This window comes from Saccopteryx bilineata, chromosome 2, assembly GCF_036850765.1.
Source record: "Saccopteryx bilineata isolate mSacBil1 chromosome 2, mSacBil1_pri_phased_curated, whole genome shotgun sequence".
Classification (NCBI taxonomy): Eukaryota; Metazoa; Chordata; class Mammalia; order Chiroptera; family Emballonuridae; genus Saccopteryx; species Saccopteryx bilineata.
In genome coordinates, this window is record NC_089491.1 from 261976173 (window position 1) to 261995057 (window position 18885).

The following is an 18885-nucleotide window of genomic DNA, read 5'->3' on the forward strand; positions in this document are numbered from 1 at the left end:
CTGGGGATGGCTCTGTGGCCTCTGCCTCAGGCGCTGGAGTGGCTCTGGTCGCGACATGGCGACGCCCAGGATGGGCAGAGCATCGCCCCCTGGTGGGCAGAGCGTCGCCCCTGGTGGGCGTGCCGGGTGGATCCCGGTCGGGCACATGCGGGAGTCTGACTGTCTCTCCCCGTTTCCAGCTTCAGAAAAATGGAAAAAAAAAAAAAGCTATCATACATCTGAGACAAAAGGGCACTAAAATAATTTGATACTAGCAGACTAACTCTTAAAGAATAGCTAAAGGAAGTTCTTCAAACCGAGAGGAATCACGATTAAAAAAATCTTGGCATCAGGAGAAATAATCACGGGAAGAGCAGAAAACCTTTTCCTTGTGTTTTCTAAACTGTATGTGATAGCAAATTTTAAGATTATCTGATACCCAAAACAGAGATATTTAAAAGTAGGGACAGAAAGGAGGATAAATGGACAGGAGACTGCCACACCTCACTCAGCAGTAAAATACAAATACCAAATGCACTATAATAAGTAAGTCAAACGCACTATAATACCCAAAGCAACCAACCATTAAGAAACTATGCTGCCTAACAAGGTGGTGGCGCAGTGGATAGAGCGTTGGACTGGAATGTGGAAGGACCCAGGTTCGAGACCCCGAGGTCACCAGCTTGGGCACAGGCTCATCTGGCTTGAGCGAAAACTCACCAGCTTGGACCCAGGGTCGCTGGCTCCAGCAAGGGGTTACTCAGTCTGCTGAAGGCCCGCGGTCAAGGCACATATGAAAAAGCAATCTATGAACAACTAAGAAGTCGCAACGCGCAACGAAAAACTAATGATTGATGCTTCTCATCTGTCTCCATTCCTGTCTGTCTGTCCCTGTCTATCGCTCTGACTCTCTCTCTGTCTCTGTAAAAATTTAAAAAAATAAGAAACTATGCTAAGCAATACTACACTAAAAACCACTATAAGTAAATCAAGATGGATTCCTAAAAAATTGTTCAAGTAACCCATAGGAAGCTGAGGAAAAAAAACAGGAAATGAACTGAAATAATAAAATGTCAGACTTTAGACCTATCAATGATTACCTTAAATGTCTATGATCTAAATATACTAAGGAAAAGATAAAGACTATCAGAGTGGATAAAAACACAACCCAACCTTATGATGATTAAAAGAAACTCACTTCAAATTTAAGGATGAAAGGTAGGTGGCAGGTGAAAGGATGGGAAAAGATATACCATGCAAACATTTATGGAAAGGCAGCAGAAGTGGCCGCATTAACACATACAGAGCAAAGAAAATTGTCAGAGATGAAAAGGGGCACTACATAATGATAAAAGAATCAATCCACCATGAAGACAAAACAATCCTAAATGTGTACACACGAAACAACAGAGCCCCAAAATAGATGAAGCAAAAACTGATAGTTATAAGAAGAAACCAACACATCTACAATTATTTTGGTGACTTCAACATGCTCCATTTTAGCAACTAGAAGAACTACTAGAGAGGTAATCAGCAAGGATATAGAAAAACTCAGTAACACCATCAACCAACACTATCCAATTGACATAAGAGTACACTCCACCCAACAATAGTAGAATGCACATTTTTTTCTGAAGTGTCCATGGAATATAGTCTGTTCACTGAAACCATACCCTGGACCAGAAAACAAACCTCCAACAAACTTAAAAAGAATGAAATAATACACAGTAAATTTTCTGATCACAACAGAATCAAACTAGAAATCAGTATCAGTAGGAAAATTACTAAACACTTAAGAAATTAAGCAATACACTTCTAAATAATCTATGGGTCAAAAAGGAAGTCACACAAAAATTTTAAATACATAAAACTGAATGAAAATAAAAAATACGACAAATCAAAATTAAGTGGGCTACAGCTACTAGTGTGGAGAGGAAAACTTACATAACTAAATTCGGCAATTTTACACCATGACAACTAAGTGGGGCTTATCCAGATATGCAAGGCTAGTTAGTTAGTTCAATCTTTGAAAATCTACCACTGTAATCCACTATTATCAACAGGCTTAAAAACAAAAATCGCCCTGGCCGGTTGGCTCAGTGGTAGAGCGTCGGCCTGGCGTGCAGAAGTCCCGGGTTCGATTCCCAGCCAGGGCACACAGGAGAAGCGCCCATCTGCTTCTCCACTCCTCCCCCTCTCCTTCCTCTCTGTCTCTCTCTTCCCCTCTCGCAGCCGAGGCTCCATTGGAGCAAAGATGGCCCGGGCTCTGGGGATGGCTTCTTGTCCTCTGCCCCAGGAGCTAGAGTGGCTCTGGTCGCAACAGAGCGACTCCTTGGAGGGGCAGAGCATCACCCCCTGGTGAGCAGAGCTTCGCCCCTGGTGGGCGTGCTGGGTGGATCCCGGTCAGGCGCATGTGGGAGTCTGTCTCTCCCCGTTTCCAGCTTCAAAAAAAATACAAAAAAAAAATAAAAATAAAAAAATAAAATCATGACATCAATTGATACAGAAAATGCATTTGATAAAATCCAGCAACAATTTTTGATTAAAAAACGAAGAACATTTATCAGATTAGAACCTTATCAAAACTAAAACGTTTTGCTCTGTAAAGGACTGTTAAAAAATATTTATAAACCACACATCTGACAAAGGACTAATATCTAAAAAATACAACTCCAAACTCAACAATAAACAAAGATTCCAATTTTAAAAATGAGCTAAAGAGCCCTGGCCGGTTGGCTCACTGGTAGAGCGTCGGCCTGGCATGCAGGAGTCCTGGGTTCAATTCCCGGCCAGGGCACACAGGAGAAGCGCCCATCTGCTTCTCCACCCCTCCCCCTCTCCTTCCTCTACTTCCTCTCTGTCTCTCTCTTCCCCTCCCACAGCCAAGGCTCCATTGGAGCAAAGTTTGCCCGGGCGCTGAGTATGGCTCTGTGGCCTCTGCCTCAGGCGCTAAAGTGGCTCTGGTCACAACAGGTGGATCCCGGTTGGGCGCATGCGGGAGTCTGTCTGACTGCCTCCCCGTTTCTGGCTTCGGAAAAATACAAAAAAAAAAAAACAAAAAAAAAACCAGCTTGCCAGTTTCTTATAAAATCCAATACACAACTACCGTTATCACCCAGAAAGTGACCCTTGGGCATTTTCCCAGAGATGTGAAACCTATGTTAACACAAATACCCTTAACATGAATGTTCATAATTGCTTTATTCCTAATAGCCAAAACTGGAAACAGCCCAGACGTACTTCCATGGTGAATAATAAATCAACCATGGTACACACACACTACTGAATACTACTCTGCCATAGACAGGAACTGACTAATGTACACACAACGTGGATAAGTCATGAGGGAATTATGCTGAGTGAGCAAGACTAATCCCAAAAGATTATATACTGTATGATTCTATTTACACAATATTTTTGAAATGATAAAATTCTAGAAATGGAAGAAAGGTGAGTGATTCCCATAAGCCCAGAACTGTGGTTATAAAGGGCAACAGGAAAGGATTCGTGTGAGGGAACTGTTCAGTGCGTTAATGGTGTCAAAGTCACTATCCGGGTTGTGAGATTACACTAGAGTTTTACAAAACGTTACCACTGGGTAAAATGAGTAAAGGGTACACAGGATCTCTCTGTATTATCTCTTACAACTGCAGGGGCCTCTAAAATGATCTCAAAATGAAAATTTTAATTTCTTAAGAAAGCTTTCAACCCCAGCCCTGGACAGGTAGTTCACTTGGTTAGAGCTTTGTCCCTATATACCAAGGTTGAGGGTTCGGTCCCTGGTCAGGGCACATACAAGAATCAACCAGTGAGTGAATGCATTAATAAGTGGAATAACAAATTGATGTCTGTCTGTCTGTCTCTCTCTCTCTCTCTCCTTCTCTTCCCTGCTCTCTAAAATTCAGTAAATGAATTTTTTAAAAAAAGCTTCTGACCCCAATAAATTCAATTTTAAAAAAACCTTTCAAATAAATTAGGGTATGGGATTACCTTAAGTCTACATGGAAACTAAACTAGTATCTACTCTTCCAACATCTGCCACATTTCAGCAATACCTCCCTCTCCAGAGACAGCAGATTACCTACACTTCATCCAATTAACATTCTGCCATCTAATAAAGTACCTTTAATAACCTAGACACTAGCTAGTGTGTTAAAATTCACATAGGAGCATTATTAGTCTTACCAGGTACCACGTCTCAGCAATAATGAGTTAGACCATGAAATTGACACAGGACAGACAAACTGACCAGCAGAACAAAAGAGAACACCCAGAAAACAGACCCACAAAGGACAAAAAAGATTACAGAGGTGGCACTGGTTGTAGATATCAGTTTGAAATACACTGAGGCAGAGAAACTCTTACACACATTCAACAGCAGCAGAGTGCAACAGTAACAATGTCCTTGCAGCTTGTTTGTAATAGGCGGAAAAACTATAGCAATCCCAATGCCAGAACAGATGGACAGTTACCAAAAGGAATAAACTGCAGCGACAGGTAACACGGTCAGGTAACACAGTCGCTAACCCGCTGCTGGATGAAAAGCAGTCCCAGGAGATGGCGTACCGCATGATATACTTTTTAAAACCTCAAAAACAGGTGACAAAACTATACATGTTTTCTAACAAAAGGAAACACACAAGGTTCAAGAAAGTAGTTACCTGGGTTTTAGGAGGGGCAAGGTGGAAGGGGCAAAGCAAGACAAAGGCATAGCAGAGATGCCCACAGGTACACACAACAGTACTGAGGAAGTTCTACCTCGCAGATGAGTGGCAGGGTAGGTGGTGTTCATCTGATTACCATACTTTATCATCTACAGAAGGGAACTGTTTTTGTATGTATCAATTCACATAGAAAAAGGTAAAGGAGAAACAATTACAGATACCAGCATGACCTACTAATTCTTTTAAAAAACTTAAAGACTTTTAGCAAGGTTCTCCTGCTGGTTGTTTAAAAAACTTGATAACTGGGCCCTGCCAGTTGGCTCAGTGATAGAGCGTCGGCCTGGCGTGCAGGAGTCCGGGTTCGATTCCCGGCCAGGGCACACAGGAGAAGTGCCCATCTGCTTCTCCACCCCTCCCCCTGTCCTTCCTCTACTTCCTCTCTGTCTCTCTCTTCCCCTCCTGCAGCCAAGGTTCCATTGGAGCAGGGATGGCCCGGGCACTGAGGATGGCTCCATGGCCTCTGCCTCAGGCACTGGAATGGCTGTGGTCGCAGCAGAGCATCACCCCAGATGGGCAGAGCATCGCCCCCTGGTGGGCATGCCAGGTGGATCCCGGTCGGGCGCATGCGGGAGTCTGTCTGACCGCCTCCCCGTTTCCAACTTCAGAAACATAAAAAATAAAAAAAATAAAAAAACCTTGACAACTGGCCTGACCAGGCGGTGGTGCAGTGGATAGAACGTCGGACTGGGATGCGGAGGACCAGGTTCGAGACCCCGAGGTCGCCAGCTTGAGCGTGGGCTCATCTGGTTTGAGCAAAAGCTCACCAGCTTGGACCCAAGGTCGCTGGCTCAAGCAAGGGGTTACTCGGTCTGCTGAGGGCCCGCGGTCAGGGCACATATGAGAAAGCAATCAATGAACAACTAAGGTGTCGCAACGAAAAACTGATGATTGATGCTTCTCATCTCTCTCCGTTTCTGTCTGTTCCTATCTATCCCTCTCTCTTACTCTCTCTCTGTCTCTATAAAAAAAGAAAACAAAAACAACTTGACAACTGACCCCACCCCATGGTTATGTGATGGGCTGAAAAGGAGTGTACTAGGCAGGACACAAGTAAGCTCATCTCCACTGGTTCTGTTTCCTCCTGTACCAGGAAGGGGCTGGTTCTCAAGAGGGCTATCATGACAGCTGATGTTTCAAAACTGATTGTCAAAAGTGTCACACAAGTAACAACAGTTAAAAGAAATTAAGTTTGTGAAAATACACTTTCCTCATTTAAAAACATTCTCTGTTCTCCCTGTCACCCCACCAACTCACAACTTACCAGGGTCTGAATGTGGTTTCTGAGCGAGAAGAGGGGTAGAAGAGCCCTTACTAGCTAGAGTGAGGAATGTCTATGCAAGTGTCCCTCACGTGAATACCATGCGTAAGTCAGAAGGAAACAGTAGAAAAGTCATTAAAGTAGAAGAAGTGCCTCTAGGATGATTTTTGGTCTAAATTTCTGATTTTTAGGCCCAAATAATAATGAAGATAGCAAATATGGGAAGTGCTCTGAAAGTCTGTACACTAAACGCATACCGGGATGCACTTAGAGACAGCTCTGCAGAGCTCAAGCAGCACTGACAAGTAAGTAGACATGCTGTTCCATTCGCTCTCAGAACACCATTAACAACAAAGAGGCGACTTAGCCAATGCATAATGTGGTGTGCTGATTTCCTCCCTCCCGAGCGGCACAAACCGGACCTGTGTGTCAAACTCTGCCGGCAGCTTTACACACTTTGTGGCACTTAAGGTCCACAACAGCCCTGTGAGGAAGGTACTGTAACAACCAACGGGACACCACAGACTCCGAGGGCTGAAATACCTCGTAAGGCACCACAATGTGCCACTTCCCGTTTCAGGACAAACACAAATGATGACAAAGCTTTGCCTCTGTTACATGGACAGAAACCACAGCTAACTGTGAGTTTGCATAAACTATATTCAGGAATGAGAACTAGGAATTGCGAATTCATCACTCTGCTCCACCATAAAAGCTATTACAGCAGGAGCGAGAGGCTGTGGGATCAGAACAAGGTGAGAAGGAGGCTGGGAAAAGTCCATTCTAGTCCCCAGGCCAGATCCCATCTTGCGTAGTCACCTCCACATTCCACCCTTGATGGCTTGAGTCAGGGCAGGCAATTGCAGAACACCAGTGCCCAGGAGACCGCTCCTCCGCCTCCTTCTTAGTAAACTGGGTACCCTCCACCAAGGACTTAATCTCTCTGCTCCTAAGCTTCCCCTTCCAGTAAAACAGATCATCCTATTTCCCCTGTCAGAATTGTAAACTCCAAGTGAACTGATTTTCATCAGGACAGGGACACAGTCAGCCTGGCACCCAATATCACAGTGCACTTGCTGAATAAATAAAAAATTGAATAAACACTGGCATGCTTATTTATAAAAAGCAAAAATGGTAACCACCTGTATACCCCAACTGGTTCCTTTGACATTCAGATGTAATAAGTGGGACAAGCTACACCAGCAATCTTCAACCTTCCCATCTCATGGCAATATAAATTAATTACTAAAATTCTGCAGCATACCAAAAGACAAAATATTTTTTGCCAATCTGACAAAAAAAAAAAAAAAAGCATAACTGATTCATTCACACCAGACAGCTATTGTTGTGTTGGCTGTTGTCACTTTATTTGACAACCTAAGGAAAAAGAGGTCAGTGCCCCAGACTAAATAGCCAGGTACTGCACATTTTAAAAATCGTTGCAGCTGGATTCAACACCAGTTGAAAATCGCTGAGCCATACCAATGGAGAATCATTTCATAACTTAACATCACTGCCAGAGAAGGCACGATAAGGAATCTCACATGCAGCAAGGATGAGCGACCTCGGTTAACAATTTCAAGTCACTACGTGATTTCACACCCAGCACAGTTTGCTCCATATGATCCTTGAAAAGTTCAAATTCCCTTATGAGTGACTTTGAGCAAATCATCTATCTCATCATTTGTTCAGAGCCTGTTTTCTTATCTGTAAATGAGAAAGAAAAGTACTGGTCTATGTGTCCCTCCCAAACCACTGTATGCCCCTCCCAATCTCCTCAGCCCCGCTGTGTGGCCCACACAGACGGGGTCTCCGGTTCGCTATTCCAGCAGGGTTTCCCCAGCAGATGTGTGGAGAGAGGAAAAGAGGCAGGTCAGGGTATTTCTCCTCCCACTCCAATCCCGGAGAGGAAAGTGGGGCTGCATCCCTTGCCCCAAGGCCTCTGCTCCTCCCACCAGCCCTAGCCACTCCCCTCACGTCGACAGGCCTTAAAGTGAACCCAGGTCCCGCTGTCACTGGCCCTGGGATACTACTAACCTTCACTCCTGGTTTCCCCGCCCACTCCCTTTTATCAACCTTTTCTCAAATTCCCCGAATGTGACTATGCCACCATTTCCTGCTGGGATCCCGGATCACACAGGAGTTAACGTTATTCCTAGGCGCCAGGCATCAATTGATGTCACGACCACCACAGGAAAGAGAACTGTTACTCCCAGCTTACAGATAAGGAAGCTGAAGCTTAAAGAGAAATTAAGATTTCCACCCAAGGACCCACAGGTGTAGAACACCTGCAGCCGGGGCCTCGGCCTCCTGACGCTAAAATCTCTACCTGTCCGTTTCTATTACCATTCTCACGGTCAATCCATTTCCTATCCCATCGTACGTCATCAACATCACCGTGCCAAAGGAAAGTTAACTCACGAAGATTATTTTATTTCTGCTGCCAGACATAGTTTATAGTTGAACTGCGCGGTTAGGAGTGAAAGCGGTGGAGGCGGTTCAAAGTTCAAGGCCCGACCCCCCACTCGCAGGAAGTCTAACTTTGAGCAAGAGAATTCCCTTCACGTTGAGCCTCGGTCCCCTCCCGTGACAGGGGGAATCCACTCCCGCCTCCCCGAGGCGCTGCGAGGGGTCAATGGGATAACGCCTGCACAGCACCAGGCAAGCCGTCAGCGCCCCACATGAGCGCTGCGGTGATAACAGTGGTTTTGCCGCCCTGGCGACTTGATGACCGCTCAGGACCGGGGAGGGGGGCCGGGGCCTGGGAACCTGCGGGAAGGAGGCCCCTGCCCACCCCCGGGCGCACCTGCTCCTCCAGCCGCTCGATCTCCAGTTGGTTCTTCTCCTCCTCTTCATCGTACTCCCACTCGTATTCGCCGGGGGAGCTCTCGGCTGAGGAAGCCATGGCGTACTCCTCATCTCCATCTCCATCGCTCTCACTCACGCGTTCTTCCTGCTGGTCCCACGCTGGCCCCATGGTCTTGTACGTTGCAGCGGCCACAGCCCGCGATAACACCTTCCTCCTGGTCCTTGCCGCCTTGACCTCATCCTCCTCGCCCTCGGCCTCGGGCCCCGCCTTGGCCTCGGTCTCCGGCTCCGAAGCTGATGCTGCGGCCGCCGTCGCCATCTTGCGCTACCACTGAGTCCCGGGTTTTCACTCGGCCGCCGAAGACCCGCTGAAGTGGAAGCTGCCCGCGGCGCGCGCCTGATTAAAACCTCGTTCTCTTGCCACCTGGAGAGAAAAATGAGCCTTGGACGACGAGAAAAATATCTAAAATCACGTAATTCATATTATTTTTATATACTTATAAGAGTTCTCGTGAGGGAAAAGAAACTCACTAACACGGCATGTATTCCGTCTCAACTTCGGACAGTTTGGCCTTTAGACAGGAAGTGGTGGAGGCCATTAAAGGAAGTCATGGAGTGAGCGTGATGACTGTAGTTAAGGATTTGGCGCCATCTTAAGAAGGTCAAAATGAATCTGGGTGATAAATACCTACTTACCGCCAGTCTGACCTGACTCCATGGTTCAAGCATCCCCAGCAACTGAGCCTCAAACGCAGAGAAAACCCCAAGTACTAGGAGTTCGATTGCACCATTCATGAGAAAAATCCATTTCCCAGATTCTTCCCCTTTATGTAATGTCTGGTGCCTAGTAGACGTTAAATACACGTGTGAGTTTTCTCATTTTATAAGATCATATTCTACAAACCAATATTAATTACATTACTAAGCATTTAAGTAATTAGAAACTCTCAATTGCCAGGTATTGCTATATAAGTTGAGTTTACTGTCGTTTGTACAGAAATAGATACACACACAAACATTTTTTTTAAACAGTACACGATGTTCGTTTCCTGTCATTTTTAGGTAGAAAAGTATTGCTGTGTTTATTTGCCTTTCTCCTTCACGAGCAAGCTCAGTGAGGTGAGAAATATGTGTTTTCCTCCCGTAGGATCCCCAAAGCCTAGTATAGCGCCTAGACTCATAGTAGGTACACATGTATTTGCCCGTGAATGAAAGAATTGTCCTTGAACTACGTATTACAAAAGCTCGAGGCTTAGAGAGCTGATGTCATTTGGCTACCGTCACACAACCAGGAAGGAGCAAAAATCCGGATTCAAACTCAGGATTGTCCGAATTTGAATTCCAAATAAATCCAACTCTCTGAGCAACCTTCTACAAATTACTAAACCGCTCTGAAACTGAAAGTCCTTAGCTGCAAATCAGGGTTAAGAAAAATGGACTGGTTGATCCTCTGCGCCGTATCCCGGCGGTGGGCCTCGTGAACGTCAACCTGGGTCCCGCACTTCAGCCAAGAGAGCCTCTTACACCCAGAACCCAGAACCCAGGACAAGCCCTCCTGCAACTTCAGACTTTCCCGCTACGCAACCCGCCCGCTCCGGGAGGGGCGTGGTCAAAGTGCCGACACAAGCACGGAGCGGGTCGGCGCAGGCGCAAGATCGCGATGACGTCGTAGAAAGTGCGCGCATCAAGCTGGAAGCCGACTCACGGGCGCGCCCCCTCCACCTTGGTCTCGCGCTTGGTTTGCGCAGGCGCAAGCCCGCAAGATGGCGGCGGCTGGAGTGGGCCGTCTAAGGCGTGCGGCATCGGCCCTGCTGCTCCAAAGCCCACGCCTACCGGCCAGGGAACTGTCAGCTCCGGCCCGGCTTTATCACAAGAAGGTAAGGGTGGGCAGGGGGATGCGCCGCGTTCGCACTCATCGAGGTGCGGGAGTACGAAGACGGCCATGGGGAACTAGTGCGTGCCGGCACCAGACGAAGGCCCAGCCTAGGGAGGAGTGGCCGCGGGATTCTGCGCTGGCTGGGGAGCTTGGGGTAGGGTCGGCGTCCGGTCCTGGGTGGAGGTTCTGGTTAGGATGTTAAACATCCTAACAGCCCAAGAAGGGGGTCCTGTTATGACCTGCCGGCCTGACTCCTGGAACAGACACACACTGGGGCGGGCTCTGGCTTCAGCCAGGTCACTGCCCTGGCCAAGTGACCTTGGGAAAGTCACTGCCCTTCGCTGAACCTGATTCTCCATTTGTAGAATGTATATCTCAGGAGACCCCTACACGAGATTAGTGCCTGTGAAGTCCTCGGCATGGTGCCTAGCATAGCGTCCTAGTGGAGTCAGACGCCTAACCAACGGACCTGTTTTTATTTTCATGTTTTGTTTGGGGGCGGGGGATTGGGATGGCTGTGTAATTTGCATCCCTTGCCTTCCGGGGGCGTAAAGCCCCTTAGACCGGAGACTCTAGCACTCGGAAAACAACTACGGTAAGTAAAGAATATGGTAAATCAACATGGGGCAAAAAGTCCAGATTGGATATTATCTTGTAGGACCTTGGGCTTGGAGTCAACATCCATGACGTATCGTTGGGGGAAAGAGGACTGGACAATCGGTATATTTAAGGCTAACATTTATTTTGTTCTGCCTTCGGCTCCTCGCCAAGGACTTTGCTCCTCCCCCACCCAGAGGTGTGTTTTGACTGTACACGCTGAATGCATTCCTGTTGGCAGCCTTATAGCCACCAGGGTGCGCTGTTGCACCAGGGCGATTTCAGAGCATTGAAATAAATTGATGGAACTGATTTTATTGTCGTAGAGAATCGCATCGCAGAATAGGACGCAATCCATAGCATTGTTCCTCTGTAACAGTCTCCTTGATGCTTCCGGGAAAGCCTTCAGTCTATAGATCATATTACTTTGAGGAATTCTGAATAGTAATTATTTTACTTTGAGAATAGATTTTATTTGGAAATAACAAAAATGAGCCCAACCCTGTCGATTTAAGCGGGTAAAGGCCAAATAATTATATGTAGTTAAAAATCCTATGGAACTAAGACGTGATTTTCCTCAAGTATTACAAACCTCTTAAGGTAGTTGGACAGGAGATACAAATGTTTCTCAATGACATGATTGTAAGCCTTCCTCCCAGGTGAAATTTGGTATTTGGTGATTGCCTGCCAAGCTCAGGTTGCTGACTTTGAGCTTACCATCAAGTCAAGTCAATACCAAAAAAGAGTGATCATGATTTATCTTAACTCACACATTTCAGGTTGTTGATCATTATGAAAATCCCAGAAACGTGGGGTCCCTTGACAAGACATCTAAAAATGTTGGAACTGGATTGGTGGGGGCTCCAGCATGTGGTGATGTAATGAAATTGCAGGTATGGCTGGTTTGCATCTTTAATAGTGATGGTAATCTGTTTGCTTATACAGTGCTTGGGAGTTTACAAAGCATTTGCATACACCATTTCATTTAGTCTCCATTTCGATTCTTGAAGAGATGGGATGAGTCAGTATTATAAATTATCAGAGCAGAGCCTGAATCCTAGTTCTCCTGCTAGTACACTGTGCTGACCCTTTCTGATATAGTAAACTAATCACACTGTTCTACTCACTGACTAAATCAGCTTAAATTCCAACGTCAGTTAAGTAAAACGTTTTGTGAATTTTACTGAGCAAAGGAAAACCACAACCGTTGAGCTAGCAATCCACAAATGAGATAAGAAATCCAATAAATCAAACCTCCCCCAAATCGAAGACAGCAGGAAGGTAGTGACTGGCTCTTTGGGTAAACCGTAGCTTTATCCACAATCTCCTTCATCATGGTGAATGGGCAGTTTGCCAGAGTCTTCATGCCTATCTTAGAAAACACACAGGGCAGGGCAGATCTACTAAATGCAATTTGCTGTCCAAGAAAAAAGCGTTAACTAGACACCTTGAGTGTAGATGCGATGCTTCAAGTGTTTCTTATGTTTTAAGAGGCAGGTGGACATAGCAGACATGAGTAGAACTCCATAGCCAAAAGCAACCTAGGGTTACAATAAAATAAAATAAAAAACTATGAAGGGGGCATATTTTTCAGTTGATCTTTATACCAGCAAGGTGTATATAGTTCTATATAATTGTTCCTATATTTAACTTTCCGTCACTGAACTATTCAAAATAAAGCAAACTCAGTAGTCAATGCCAAATCTTACAAGTATGGAAAGCAAGACCAAAGCTCTTGGGGAGAGCCCCAGGGAACCTCAGTGAGCACCAGGTATCCAGGGTGGCCTAACTCCTGTCCCTTCTCTAGATTCAAGTGGATGAAAAAGGGAAGATCGTGGATGCCAGGTTTAAAACATTTGGCTGTGGTTCTGCAATTGCCTCCAGCTCGTTAGCCACCGAATGGGTGAAAGGAAAGACGGTAAGGCAATAAGGTTGCTCGCAGATCTGACAAAATTAAACCACACTTTCTACAAATGTGGCTCTCAGGGGAGGGTACAGTGCGGGGAGGGGGGGGTAACTGATTTTTTTTTTAATGTCATTCTAAGAATTTCTTTTTAATTTCCCCTACCCAGATTTTTATTAAATTCTTCTCCACATTGGGAACAGTGGATAATTTTGTTAAGCGGTTTTTAGTTGGGGTTTCTTTTGTTGTTGTTGTTGATGATTGTTTTTATCTGGAGGTTTCCGAGGTGTTTAGTTTCTTATTAAATAGAATAAAGATCCTCACCCAGGTCGTATGGCTCAGTCGGTTAGAACATTGTACTGATAGGCAAAGAAAGGTTGCCAGTTCGATCCCCAATCAGGGCACACACACAAACAGAACGATGTTTTTGTCTTTCTCTCTCTCCCCCTTCTTCTCTCTCTAAAATGAATAAATAAAAAAATTTTTAAAGATTCTCACCTCTCCACCTAACAAAATAGAGCTTAAAAGAAATCTTTGGTTTTCTCTGAGGTTGCTGCTGCTGCTGTTACAGTTTCTTAGGAGTCTTGGTCAGCTCAGGGGATGTTGTATAGTGGTTTCTTTTCTTGTTTATTTCCTGCCATGTGTTTCGGGAAGATTGCAGGTGGCATTTAAGGATTCATGATAAACATCGGCCTGTGCCAAAAGAGGGATTGAAGACTCAAAAACACAGGGTAGGGGCAAAGTGAGCCAGCACATCAAAGCGGTGGTCCAGGCGGCTGCTCACAGGCCCTCTGAGGGTGGAGGAAAGCAGGGCTGGACCCTCTCGCCCATCCTTCTCTCCACCAAACCCTCTTTCCCCAGCAGCTGCAGAAGTGGAAGGTCCCAAGCCCACTGAAGAACTGCTCTTTCTAAAATTGAGTCCTTAAAACCTCTCAGAAAAGCCGCACTGCAGGCTGCTCATCTTTGTAGCCCCAAGGGACCAAGTTCAGGAAGCTGAGTCATAGAGAAGAGTGCTTGGGAGCTGGGCAGCTCAGCAAAGTGCTATGCCACGCCGCGAGCCACCTGCCTCCTGTGGCTCGGGGCCAGCGAAGCACAGCCTGACCTGTTCTGGCAGGCAATGATCTATCAACAACAGTCTGCAGGGAAAGGGGCAAAACGGGGACGGCACCTCTGTTCCCACTGGACCCTCAGAGGCGTATGTGTTGTGATCAGAAAATGGGAGAGGAGCGCCTCTCTTTAACCTTGAGGTCCCCCTGTCTGAGTTACCAGAAACAGACCTTCATTCATAATTCAGTGGAGTTAGTGAGCGGAATTGAGAAATTAGGGGGACAGGTGCAGAAATCTGGTTTTTCTTAAGATGGTGGAATTCTGTTCCCCGTGGGCAAGGAACTGCCTGCCTCCAGGGATGCCCTCGAACTCCCCACCAAACCCCAGGCGGCATTTCAGTCTGTCCAGAGGAGACAGACTCCCGTCGGCAGAGGGTGAGCCCACAGAGGACGCTCAGCCCAAGACCACCTGTGCCACTGCCACTGCTGGGCTGCCGCCAGCCTGTCTGACATCTGTCTGACTACCCAGTGCCATCTACACTTCTAGTTGAAGAGACTTATTCTAAACATTTGGTATAAGGACATCAGAGAAGCCGACATTCACAAAATCAGCATAGGATCTCTGCCGGCCTTGCTTACCCCACCAAGACGTCTCCGTACCTGAGAGTCCCCGTGCAGCCTGGCACGCTCGTAGGGGCCTGAGAAGGTCCTGGCTTTGGGGTTATTAACAGCAGCCAGCACCCTGTCCTGGGGGCCTCTTGGGCCTTTCCACTCTTTATTGTCTGTCCCTCAAGACAGAGCACCAGTAACACTGCTTCTCCTCGCCTGCCTCTCAGGTGGAGGAAGCCTTGACCATCAAAAACACAGACATTGCCAAGGAACTGTGCCTGCCCCCCGTGAAGCTGCACTGCTCCAGTAAGTCTGCCCTGCAGGATGCCGTGGGCCCAGGCAGGTGGGGGGTTCTGATGGAGTCAGCTTGCATGTGCAACAGCATGATGACGACTCCTTTGTGGTCATGGAGCTGTCTAAATATCCGTCAGAGGTCTCGAGCCACACGCTCGCACATCTGTGTCCAGGGGAGTCTTACGGGAGGTGGTATTTGCCAGGCCTCGCACTGGGCACTTCATGGCGTAACTTGTAAACCTCAGAAACGTCCTCCATGCCACAGGAGGTACTGTTTCCTCTCAGCCTCACGGGTGAGGAAACGAGGGTCAGGTTAAAGCGCCAGGTGCACAGCTCCTAAGTGAGACAGCCAGGAGCTAATCCCCCATCTGGGGCTCCAGAATCCGTGCTGTTCCCACCCCACCGCAGTCCAGTTAGGACAGCAGAGGAGAGTGAGCCTTCATCCTAGTCTTGTTTGTTGTGTGTTTCATCACTTCCTGTCCACACCCATGGCTGTCAGGGTCTGCGTCTGCATGTAATGACTAAGCCCGTTCGTACAGTATTCCCCTCTGCGCTGTCACAGGGAATGCCCAGATACTTTAAGATTGACACTTGGCTTTCCAGCTCAGTCTTTGTCTTAAATCTAAAGCTATTTCCATCTTCTCTCAACCTTTTTGGGAAAGGAGGAAATGAGAAACAGCAGCCTTCACACTGATGGGGGCTTACTGACCAAATTAGTTAAAATCAGCCGAGAGCCAGGCCTGTTGCCAGGGGAAGACTCACGGGAGAACTGAGTCCTGGGGAAGGGATACCCTAATACAGTCTTCGAGAAGTCTGTAAGAACCAGGTTCTTTCCACTTGGGCTGGAAGTTCGAGTACCCATGAGTGGAGGCATGTAAACATTGAGAACGAAAACCCAGCCTCTGCGTTAGGCCTTCTTGGGTACTGAAACCTTGAGCTCAGGCTCTCCAGTGTTGGCTTGCTTTCTGTGGTCATTCCAGCCCTCGATTTTTATTTTCCTCCAGAGCTTCACTCCTAAATAAGTGTCCAAATTTAGGGTCCCTAGAGAGTGATGTGGCAAACACCATCCTATCTACAAACAATGCGACCTAAGTTATGCCAGCTAGCTTAACTGCCATCCACTACGTTTACTGCAGATGAGAACCAACATTTGTTGTGTCCCTGCTGTGTGCCAGCCACACTATGTAAGCCCTCACACAGTCCCAGCAAGACAAGCGTGATTGTCCAGTTTTGCAGAAGAGAAAGATCCGCAGAGCCTCAGAACCTAACCCAGAATCCCAGGGTATTTTACCCCGTCTCTGTCCCCAAAGCCACCGCAGAAGGAATCTGGCTCAGGGAACAGCCGGTTTCCAGGCCTGCCCCATCCCCAGCACCCTGGCTGGGCGACTAATAAGCCCTGCCCAGCAGCGCTGCCCTCCAGCTCTTAGAAATCCCATCCCTAAAACTCTCTCTCTGTCTAGAAACTTAGGCTCTCTTTCTTTCCTTCCCTTCCTCCCAGTGCTGGCCGAAGATGCGATCAAGGCCGCCCTGGCTGATTACAAACTGAAACAGGAACCCAAGAAAGGAGTGACGGAGAAGAAATGAGTCCTCGGCCAGGCGCTTCCGGCAGGACATGTCGCCGCTTGCTGCCTGCTGTGCAGTCACCGTAGATTTTACAAGCTCCTTGCACTACAGTGAAAGAGCTGTGCCATGCGCACGTTTCTGTTCACATTGTGGCCCTGATGCAAGCAAAATACACAGTTCAATTGTTCTGATTCCTATGGTTTCTTTCAGCCCACGTTCACCGCCTTAATCCAGTCTCTGTATATTTTGAATTGTGAGTATGGCCTCAAAACTGAAATCAGTAATGAAGTCTCAAGTTTGGTTAGTCCATCAAGTGCACAAAGTCCTATTTTAGCTGAATCTATTTTGGGGAAGAGTAGCAATAGAATGCCTTGATACTATTATTTGATAGAACCACATATTGTACATAAAACAGATCTGCATATATATAACAAATAAAAGAATGTAAGACAACGTCTTTCTCTGCTAAGCCTTGTCTCTTGGATATCTCACTCACCCCAAAGTGCTGCCCAAAGCCCCTCGGGGTTCCCAAATGCCGGCGGCAGTAGCGTGCACCTTCCTGAGCAACCGGGGCAGTAAAGGCTATACGGAGATTTTTACAAAGCCAGTGTCATGTTTTATGTGACAAGGGTGAAGGTAAAAGGAGATGGCCATCACTTTGGGGTGCCCTTTGTGAAATAATAACAGACTGACAACTCAAGTGGGGATAGAAGATTCTCTGTAATGTCACCAATTTGGGAAATCCTGAAATGGGACAAATGCTGGCTTCAACAATCCCCTGAAGCTGTGGACCGAATACAGCAGCGGTTCTCAACCTTTCTAATGCCATGACCCCGCAATACAGTTCCTCATGTTGCGGTGACCCCAAACCAAAAAATAATTTTGGTGGCTACTTCATAACTGTAATTTTGCTACAGTTATGATTCGGAATGTAAATACCTGATATGCATTATGTATTTTCCGATGGCTTTAGGCAACCCCACCGGGGTCGCGACCCACAGGTTGAGAACTGCTGGAATACAGGTAAGCACCTGGGGAGTGAGTGTAAAATGTAGAATTCTAGGCCCAGGATTCTGTTTTAAGTCTGGTCAGGTGGTTCCAATTTGTGTGGAGGCAGATAAGCCAATGCCCCGCACAGGGCAACACTTAACAGTTCATTCTGAACTGTCTGAACCTATACAGTGAGCTCAGGTTGGTCACAGCCATCCCTGGCCCAGGCACGAGTAGCAGCCATCTAGTCACTGTGCCTCTGCACCCTTCTCCCAGGGCTGACGGCAGGGTGCCCACAGTCCTGCACCTGCTAACATCCCACTAAGAGAGGCAAGCTTGTCTAGTGAAAACATGACTGAAATTTCAGTCTCAAATCTTCAACTCTCAAAAGTCGGATGTGTTTGTCTTTTCTGATGGTGGTTTTTTCTGTTCAGACATAAGCTAGCTGCCTCTCTCTTAAATACACCTCTGTTAAAAATATCTATATTTAAAATCCTCTGGGTTCTGGAGAGGGCACAGAACCTCAGAGGCCATGCCCTCCGCACGCAGCCCGTGAGGACCACAGGGCAGGGCCTCTAGAAGAATCTTAAATTAGAGCTGCCGGAGGAGCCATGTCAGGTTGTCCTGTGTGGCATGTTCTACTATTTAATTCATGGTCCCTCTAGGCTGCGCTGGTCTCCCTTCTCTTTATTCTATGTGACAACATGCAATTTTCCACCACAGTTTTTAAATGAGACATTTTTGTCCCAGCGAGCACCCTCTTGAGAGTGGAAGCTGAATTCTACACATCAGAAGCTGCTTGTGAACCTAAACAATATTACCAGAATAGGCCAGCCTGGCTAGGTAGCTCAGTCAGTAGGAGTAACCCAAAACGCCAAGGTTGAGGGTTTGATCCCGGCTTGGGGCACATGCGGGGAGCGAGCACTAATGAACGCACAACTAAGTGGATTGACAGATGAATGCTTCCCTCTCTCTCCCTTCCTCTCTCTGACTCACAAAAAAATAATAATAATTTTAAAAATATAAAAAGAATAGCCCAAACTTCAAAATATATAGTGGCGCAGCTAAAAGAAAGTATTTTTTTTAATTTACATTAAAGACACTCCTATTCCCAGATGAATCCGCTTTAAACCACACGAGGGCGTCGTGTACCCTTCAGTGAGTTCAAATCTAGGCTTTATCCCCTCTCCAAGTGGGTCTTAGCACCTCCAAGAGAACTTCCCTGGAGATCCTGACGA

The 18885-nt window shown here is 46.8% G+C and overlaps 2 protein-coding genes across 4 annotated transcripts in view; one reads left to right on the forward strand and one right to left on the reverse strand.

Annotated features, from left to right (window-relative positions):
• The window catches only part of SART3 (spliceosome associated factor 3, U4/U6 recycling protein), a 33911-nt gene extending 24596 nt beyond the window's left edge, over positions 1 to 9315 (reverse strand). For 2 of the 3 annotated variants that reach the window (XR_010729291.1, XM_066260317.1), the window contains exon 1: positions 8768 to 9315. Coding sequence is in view for 2 of the 3 variants with exons in the window: in XM_066260317.1 (XP_066116414.1) it covers positions 8768 to 9088 (321 nt within the window). In the remaining variant the exon portion in view is untranslated. The remainder of the gene's footprint in view (positions 1 to 8767) is intronic. The other variant, XM_066260318.1, reaches the window with a different exon arrangement.
• A 1174-nt stretch (positions 9316 to 10489) lies between these two features.
• ISCU (iron-sulfur cluster assembly enzyme) lies at positions 10490 to 17110 on the forward strand. Its single transcript, XM_066260323.1, has 5 exons — positions 10490 to 10646; positions 12022 to 12135; positions 13050 to 13160; positions 15028 to 15106; positions 16593 to 17110. Exons 1-5 carry the CDS (start codon positions 10533 to 10535, stop codon positions 16676 to 16678), a joined length of 504 nt encoding a protein of 167 aa, XP_066116420.1. The 5' UTR covers positions 10490 to 10532; the 3' UTR covers positions 16679 to 17110.
• Positions 17111 to 18885: the final 1775 nt, after the last annotated feature.